The 8755-nt window shown below is 66.2% G+C and overlaps 1 protein-coding gene across 1 annotated transcript in view; it reads right to left on the bottom strand.

Annotated features, from left to right (window-relative positions):
• Positions 1–8050, bottom strand: part of LDLR (low density lipoprotein receptor) — a 13368-nt gene extending 5318 nt beyond the window's left edge. Inside the window, 16 exon segments of the mRNA XM_084304077.1 lie at positions 5–135; positions 230–369; positions 829–947; positions 1654–1881; positions 2599–2770; positions 3587–3658; positions 3661–3711; positions 3789–3882; positions 3885–3907; positions 4011–4133; positions 4229–4354; positions 4452–4478; positions 4481–4822; positions 4918–5040; positions 5956–6078; positions 7884–8050. Of these exon segments, the coding sequence (XP_084160203.1) occupies positions 5–135; positions 230–369; positions 829–947; positions 1654–1881; positions 2599–2770; positions 3587–3658; positions 3661–3711; positions 3789–3882; positions 3885–3907; positions 4011–4133; positions 4229–4354; positions 4452–4478; positions 4481–4822; positions 4918–5040; positions 5956–6078; positions 7884–7935 (1946 nt within the window). The 5' untranslated portion in view covers positions 7936–8050.
• Between the last annotated feature and the right edge of the window lie 705 nt (positions 8051–8755).

Raw genomic sequence — 8755 nt, 5'->3', positions numbered from 1 at the left:
CTGCCTGAGGGCGTGCTGCACCACCAGGTCCTCGGGCGCGAAGAGCCCCTGGGCCACGCGGTGCACGTCGGCGCCGCTCAGGCGGTTGGCGCTGAAGATGGCCTGGCTGAGGACGTCGGTCCAGAACACCGCGTCCTGCGGGCGCACGGCGTTGGCACGGGCCGGGGGGGGGGGGCCAGGGTAAATTGGGGAGGGGGACGGGACGAGGCCACCGCGGGGCCGGGCTCACCTCGAAGACGGCGACGGCGAAGGGGTGGGCGAGCGCCTTGGGGTCCACCAGCACCGTGCGGCGCTGGGCACCGTCCACGTGGACGCTGGAGAGCGCGTGGAGCCGCCAGTCCACCCAGTACAGGCGCTGGGAGGGGAGGTCTGAGGCAGGAGTCAGACACCGCACCGACAACGGGACCCGCGGGGATGGGGGGGGACGGGGACGGGGACAGGGACATACGGGGATGGGGACGGATGGGGACAGGGATGGGGACAGGGACACGTGGGGACAAGGACACACTGGGATGGGAATGGGGACACGTGGGGATGGCAATGGATGGGGATGGGGACATGCAGGGACAGGGGGACACGGACATGTGGGGATGGGGACAGGGATGGATCGGGACAGGGACACACGGGGATGGGGATGGGGATGGGGATGGGGACACGGACACGTGGGGACAGGGATGGGGACATGTGGGGATGGGGACCGGAATGGGGATGGGCGAGGGACTGGCACTGGGACCAGTAGGGAACCAGGACACGTATGGGGACAGGGACTGGGACAGGGACTGGGACCCGCGTGGGGACAGGGACAGGGCCGGGGCTGGGGGCGCTCACCCAGCGCGATCCCCGTGGGCCACTCGATGCCCTCGGTCACCAGCGCGAAGTGGTCGGCGCCGTTGAGGCCGCTCTTGGCGATCTTGGCCGTGCTGCCCCAGTCGGTCCAGTACATGTAACTGGGGACGGAGCCGGGCCCGGTCACTGCCTGCCCCCGGGGACCAGCAGAGCCGCGGCCCCACAGCCCCCGGTGCCCCCCCGTGTCCCCGAGGTCTCTTCCGACCTCTATGGCTCGGTGACCTCTGTCCCAGTGCCCCCCCGTGACCCCCACATCTCCCAATGTCCCCGAGTCCCTCCAGATCCCTGTGTCCCCGTATTCCCATGTTCCCCCAGATCCCAATATCCCCAATCCCCATACCCCACACCCCCCATCCCCACACCCCACAACCCCATATCCCCAATTCCACATCCCCAATCCCCAATCCCCAACCCCAATCCAACCCCAATCCAACCCCACCCCCAATCCCAATCCCAACCCCAGATCCCAATCGCCACACCTCCAATCCCAATTCCAATCTCGATCCCCAATCCCAATCCCCAATCCCACATCCCCAGTCCCATATCCCACACCCCACATCCCCAACCCCAATCCCACACCCCCACCCCCAATCCCAATCCCACCCCCAACCCCAATCCCATCCCCACCCCCAATCCCACCCCCAACCCCAATCCCAACCCCATCCCCAACCCCAGCCCCAATCCCAACCCCATCCCAACCTCAACTTCAATCCCATCCCCAACCCCAATCCCACCCCCAACCCCAACCCCAACCCCAACCCCAATCCCAATCCCCATCCCAATCCCAATCCCACCCCCACCCCGTACCCGTGCAGGGGGTCGACGGCGATGCCCTGGGGCTTGGCCCCCGGCTCCTTGAGCAGGGTCCTGCGGCGCCGGCCGCTGGCGTCGGCCACGGCCACGGCCCCGCGCTGGGCGTCCGTCCAGTAGAGGTTGTGGTGCACCCAGTCCAGCGCCAGCCCCGACGGCGCCCCCAGCCCGGCCCCGATCAGCGGCACCGCGGCGCTGCCGTCAGACAGCCCGGCGGCCGGGGCCCTGCGGGACGGGGAGGGTTGGAGAGGGGGTTTGGGAGGGATTTGGGGGGGATTTGGGGTCCTTAGGGGGATTTTGGGGGGATTTGGGGTCCTCGGGGGGGTTTGGGGGGGATTTGGGGGGGATTTGGGGTCCTTAGGGGGGTTTTGGGGGGGATTTGGGGTCCTTAGAGGGTTTTGGGGTGGGTTTTGGGGGGCTTTGGGGGGGTTTAGCAGGGGTTTGGGGGAGTTTTGGGGTAGCCAGGGGGCTTTGGGGGTCCCCAGGCGTGGGTTTGGGGTGGGGTTGGGGGCTTTTGGGGTCCCCAGGGGTGGGTTTGGGGGTTCTGGGGGGTTTGGGGGAAAGGGATAGGGAGTTTTGGGGTACCCAAGGGTGGGTTTGGGGGGGGTTGGGGGGGTTCTGGGGGGTTTGGGGTACCCAGGGGGCTTTGGGGGACCCCAGGGGTGGGTTTGGGGGGTCTGAGGGGTTTGGGGTGTCCCCAGGAAGGTATGGGGTTGTGGCAGGGTTTTGGGGTCCTGGCAGGGTTTTGGGGTCCTGGTGAGGATTTTTGGGGTCCCAGAGGGGCTTTGGAGGTCCTGGTGGGGTTTTTGGGGGTCCCATCAGGGTTTTTGGTGTTCCCTGGGGGGATTTTTGGGGTCCCACTGGGGTTTCGGCACCCCAGCAGGGTTCTCGATGCCCCGGGGAGGTTCGTGGGGTGCCGGGGGGTTTCGGGGTGCCCCTCACCGGTAGATCTCCCTGTGCCAGAGGTCGGCCCAGTACACGGTGCCGGCGGCGACGTCGACGTCCAGCGCGGCGGCGTGCTTCAGGCCCCGCAGCAGCCGCGTGGCGTTGCCGCGGGCCAGGGCCAGGCGCCGAACCTCGTGGCGAGCCGTGAACAGCAGCGCGGCCCCGGGGGCTGCAGGGGGCAGCGGGGTCAGCGGGGGCACCCGGGGGGGGTGTGGGGGGGGGGTATGGGGGGGTATGGGGGGATTTGGGGGGGATTTGGGGGGGTAATCGGAGGGAAATTGGGGGAAATTGGGGGATAAACTGGGGGGGATTTGGGGGGTATGGGGGGATTTGGGGGGGTATGAGGGGGAAATTATGGGAAATGGGGATAAACTGGGGGGGAATGGGGGGGGGTTGGGGGGGGATTTGGGGGTATTTGGGGGGGGTGGAGGGGATTTGGGGGGGATATGAGGGGAGAAACTGGGGGAAATGGGGATAAACTGGGGGGGAATGGGGGGGATTTGGGGGGATATGGAGGGAATGGGGTAGGATTTGGGGAATATGGGGTGATTTGGGGGGTATAGGGGAGATTTGGGGGGATTTGGGAGGATATGAAGGGATTTGGGGGGGATATGGGGGAAATTTGAGGAGATTTGGGGGGAAATGGAGGGTTATGGGAAGGTTTTGGGGGATATGGGGGGATTTGAGGGGAAATGCAGGGGTTTAGGGGGGAAATGGGGGAATAAATTGAGGGAAATGGGGACAAATGGGGATAAACTGGGGGGAAATAGGGATAAATTGGGCAAAATGGGAGGGATTTGGGGGGAAACGGGGGGGGATAAATTGGAGGGAAACGGGGAGAAACTGAAGGGAAACGGGGGGGAAATGGGGATAAACGGGGATGAACTGGGGGAAACCGGTTAAACCGGGGGGAAAGGGGGGGAGGGGGATAGCGGGGTGCAAAGGGGGGAGTTCGGGGGGCTCGGGGGGGGGTCCGTGCACCCACCCAGGGCTCGGCAGCCGTGCCCGGCGGGCTCCATGCGGTAACCCTGCTCGCACTCGCACTTGTAGCTGCCGGCAGGTTGTGGCAGCGCTGCCCGCACGTCTGCGGGTCCTGGCACTCGTCGATGTCTGCGGGGGGACCCGAGGGGTCAGGGGGGGCCAGTTTGGGGTCAGGGGGGGGTGCGGGGGGCTCGTGGGGCGCCCACCTTCGCAGGTCTTCCCGTCGGGGCCCAGGAGGAAGCCGTCGGGGCAGAGGCACTCGTAGCCCAGCCGCAGGTCCCTGCAGACGTGGGAGCAGCCCCGCCGTCCAGGCACTCGTTGACGCCTGGAAATGGGGGAAATCGGTAAAAATAAATTAAAAAAAAAAAAAAAAAAAAAGGGGAACGGGGAGGGGGTCTTGGGGAAGGCGGGGGGGTCCCCATCCGCACCGCACTCCTTGATGGGTTCATCCGACCAGTCCCGGCAGTCGCGGTTCTGGTCGCAGACGCGCTGCAGGGGGATGCACTCGCCCGAGCGGCACTTGAACTGGTGGGGGCCATCGCAGGCGGTCACTGGGGAGGGGGGGGGGGACACAGGACAGGACAGGGGGTCGTCAGCACCCCCTCCACGTGCCTGTGTCCCCCCCCACCCAAGGGTCACCATGCACCGTTGTGGCACCCGTCCTCGTCGGAGCCGTCGGCGCAGTCGTGCTCCCCGTCGCACTGCCGCGCGCCCGGCACGCAGCGCCCGTCGCCGCACTGGAACTGGTCGGGACGGCACGTCGTGACAGGGGCTGTAAAAGGGGGGGGGCAAACGGGGGTCAGGGGTGCTCGGCGAGCCCTCGCCGAGCACCCCTGACCCCCGTTTGACCCCACCCCCCGCCATCTTACCGCAGCCGTGCTCGTCGGAGCCGTCCGACAGTCGGGGCTGCCGTCGCAGCGCCAGCGCCGGTGGATGCACTCGCCGCTGCCGCAGGGCACCTGCAGCGGGGGGCAGGAGGCGGCGGGGGGCCGGGGGCCGCAGAGGGTGGGCCACTCGTCGGAGCCGTCGGGGCAGTCGGCGTCGCCGTCGCAGCGCCACAAGGCGCTGACGCAGCTCGAGTCGTTGCAGGCGAAGTCGTGGGGGTCGCAGGCGGCGGGCGGGGGGCACCCGGCCTCGTCCGCCCCGTCCTCGCAGTCCCGTTCCCCGTCGCAGGCGAAGGCCAGAGCCACGCAGCCCCCGTCGCCGCAGCGCAGCTGGTCCGGGGAGCAGGAGCGGGGGGCTGCCAAAGGGACCCCGGTGTCGGTATCGGGGGATCGGGGGGTGCGGGGGGGGTCCCTGAGTTTCTCGCCCGCCCCCCCGGAGCCCGGCACTCACGGCAGTCCCGCTCGTCGGAGCCGTTCTCGCAGTCCTCGTGCCCGTTGCAGCGCCAGGACGCGGGGATGCAGCGTCTCGAGCGGCCGCCGCAGCTGAATTCGGACGGGGAGCAGGAAACGGAGCCTGGGGGACAACGGGGCTGGCACCGGGCGGGGGGCACCGGGCGGGGGGCACCGGGTGGGGGGCACCGGGTGGGGAGGGATGGGGCAGGGAGAGGGGAGCAGGGGGGAGCCCAGCAGGGCACAACGCGGCGTGGGGAGGAGAGAAATGGAAGAGGAAGAGGAGAAAAAGGGAGAGAGAAGCAGGAGGGAGAGGGGAGAGAGGGAAAATGAGAAGGGAGAAGAGGAGAGAGAAAAAAAGAGAGAAGGGGACAGAAGGAGAATATGGAGAAGAGAGGGAAAAAGAGAAGAGAAAGAGAAGATGAAAGAAAAGATGAGGAGGAGGAGAAGGAGGAAAAGGAGGAGGAGGGGGTGAAGGAGGAGAGAAAGGGAGAGAAAGGAAGAGAAAGGAAGAGAAAGGAAGAGAAAGGAAGAGAAAGGAAGGTTGATTTTAGAGCAGGTACCTGAAGAGCTGAAAGTGAAAATATGAGAGGGCAGGGCGGGAAGGGAAGGGAAGGGAAGGGAAGGGAAGGAAGGGAAGGGAAGGGAAGGGAAGGGAAGGAAGGGAAGGGAAGGGAAGGGAAGGGAAGGGAAGGGAAGGGAAGGGAAGGGAAGGGAAGGGAAGGGAAGGGAAGGGAAGGGCCACAAAAGTTGGAAAGAAGAGAAGGAGAAGAGAAAAAGAGGAAGAGAAGGATGAGAAAAGAGAAAGAAGAAGAGAAAGAGGAGAGGAGAGGAATGATAGCACGGCACGGCACAGTATGGCACAGCACGGCATGGCATGGAATAGCATGGTATGGCACAGCACGGCACAGTATGGCACAATATAGCACAATATAGCACGGGATGGCCCAGCACAGCCCAGTACAGCCCAGCACAGCCCAGCACAGCCCAGCACAGCCCAGTACAGCCCAGCACGGCCCGGCACGGCCCCGGCACTCACGGCAGGTGTCGGGGGTCTCGTCGGAGCCGTCCCGGCACTCGGCGCTGCCGTCGCACACCCACTTGGCGGAGATGCAGGCGCCGTCCCCGCACTGGAACTGCCCCTGGCCGCACGGCTCGGCCCCTGCGGCACCGGGCACTGAGCGGTGGCACCGGTGCTGGCCCCCAGACCCGTTTTGGGACCCCCCCAGACTCATTTTGGGACCCTCCAGCCCCATGATGGAAGCCCCCAGCCCCAATTTGGGACCTCCAAGACCCATTTTAGGACTCTCCAGCCCCATTTTGGGAGCCCCCCAGACCCATCTTGGAACCCCCAACCCCATTTTGGGACCCCCCAGATCCACTTTGAGATCCCCAGGCACATTTTGGGAACCCCCAGACCCATACTGGGACCCTCTGGACCCATTTTGGGACCCTGGACCCATTTTGGGACCCCTTCAGACCCATCTTGGAACCCCATGGACCCACTTTGGGACTCCCTAGACTCATTTCAGGACCCCACAGCCTCACTTTGGGACCCCCGGGGCCATTTTGGGGCTAAACCCCATGATTTGAGACCCGAGCGTCACTTGGGACACAGTTCTGGGGACTTTGGACTTTGCTTGGGGACTGCTGGGGCACGAGGCCGCCCCTTGGGGCCCTTTTAAGCCCCTCTGGGCCCTTTTTAGGCCCCTTTGGGCTCTTTTTAGGCTCATTTGAGCCCTTTTTTAGGCCCTTTTAGGCCGTTTCCTGTCCCCTTTGGGCCCCTCCCGGCCCCTCCGGAGGTCCCGGGGTCCCCGCGGCCGCCCCCAGGCCTCGCCCCGCCGCGCTGCCATTGGCCGCCGCCGCGGTGGCCAGTTGGGGCGCGGACCAATAGGAAACGCGGGACACGCCTCAAGGGGCGTTGCCGCGCAAGGTGATTGGGCCGGAACTGGGCAGAGCCGCCCTCGCCACGCCCACCGCGCCCCCTGCCCTCAGTCATGGCGGCGACCATGAGGGCGGCGGCGGGGACCCTCCCTGCCCCCCCCCCGGCCCCCCCAGGCCCCGGTGCCCAAAGCCCCCCGAGAACGCGGGGGGGGAGGGGCTGGGACCCCCCCCCGAGCCCCCCAGGGAGCCCCTCAGTGCCCCGGGGACCCCTCCCCAAAATCCCGAGACCCCCCCCCAAAGCCCCCAGGGACCCCCCAGCACCTTGGGACCCCCCCCAGGGACCCCCTCAGCACCCCCAGGTTCCCCCCCCAGCACCCCAGGACCCCCCCTCGGACCCTCGGGACCCCCCCTCAGCACCCCCAGGACCCCCCCAACACCTTGAGACACCCCCTGAGCACCCCGGGACCCCCCCCAGCACCCTGGGGACCCCCCTGAGCACCCCGGGACCCCCCCCCGTACCCTGGAGACCCCCTCAGCGCCCCCCAAGTCGCCCCTCAGACCCCCCCAGCCCCACACCAGCCTCACCCAAGCCCCCCATGAGCCTCCCACCACCAGCACCACCGGCACCGGGCACCAGCACGTCCCAGTAACACCAGCACAGGGCACCACCGCACCCCAGAACCACCAGTACCGGGCACCACCCTGTCCCAGTAACACCAGCACCGGCCACCACCCTGTCCCAGCACCATCAGCACCGGGCACCACCGAGCCCTGGCACCGCGGGCACTGGGCACCACCACGTCCCAGTAACACCACCAGGCACCACCACGTCCCAGTAACACCACCAGGCACCACCACATCCCAGTATCACCACCACCAGGCACCACCGCGTCCCAGTACCACCACCACCACCGGCTACCACCACGTCCCGGCACTGTGAGCACCGGCTACCATTGTCCCCTGGCACCGTGGACACCGGGCACCACCGCGTCCCAGTACCACCACCACTGGGCACCACCGCATCCCAGTACCGGCCACCACCGCACCCCGGCACCTTGGTCCCCACCCGGTGAAGCCCCTCACCTGGGAGCAGCACCAGGAGCGCGCCGCCGAGCAGCACCCAGACGCGTGCCATGCTGCCACCGGGCACGCGAGGCACCGGGCACGACGGGAGACCCCCGGACAACGACGACGACGGTGACGGCGGTGACACCGGTGGCGGTGACACCAAGGATGCCGGTGGGAGCCGAGCGCTGCCGCCCTTCGCTCGCCGTGCGCAGGGGAGGGGTTTGAGCATGGGGTGATTTTCAAAACTGCTCCACATCATGCGAGGAGGAGGAGCGCCCGACCGCACGATGTGACATCGGCGCCTTAACTCTTCCCCCGCCCGGCGCCCATCGGACGCACGGACACAGGGACGGACACACGGACACAGCCGGACACACGGACACAGCCCCGTCCCCAAAACCGGGGTCCCCCCCCAGGCCCCATTTCCCTTTTCCACCCCGGTGCCGCTCGGTGAACCGCGCTGCCCGCCCAGCGACCCCAGCGCGCGCTTTTGGGGTGGTTTTGGCCACTTTTGAGGTGTTTTTAATCTCTTTTTGGGGTGTTTTCTCCCCTTTTGGGGTGGTTTTGTCCCCCTTTGGGATGTTTTCGTCTCTTTCTGGGGTGTTTTCACGCCCTTTTAGGAAGTTTTTATCCCTTTATAGGGTGTTTTCATCCCTTTATGGGGTGTTTTTGTCCCCTTTTGGGATGTTTTTTGACCCCCCCTGAGACAAATCTCTACTGGAAGCCAGCCCCACACCCAGCAGGAGCCTCACAAAGGGGGTAATTCCCCCCAAATTGGGTAAATCCTCCCCCCAAACAGGGTAAAAGCCCTTTAAGGGGTTAAGTCCTCCCCCTGAAGGGGGCAAGTCTCCCCCAAAGGGGGTAAAATCCTTCCCCCAAAGGGGGGG

This window comes from Netta rufina, assembly GCF_964035555.1.
Source record: "Netta rufina genome assembly, chromosome: 32".
Classification (NCBI taxonomy): domain Eukaryota; kingdom Metazoa; phylum Chordata; class Aves; order Anseriformes; family Anatidae; genus Netta; species Netta rufina.
The sequence above is the reverse complement of the archived record's forward strand: the minus strand, read 5'-3'. Positions and strand labels throughout refer to the sequence as shown.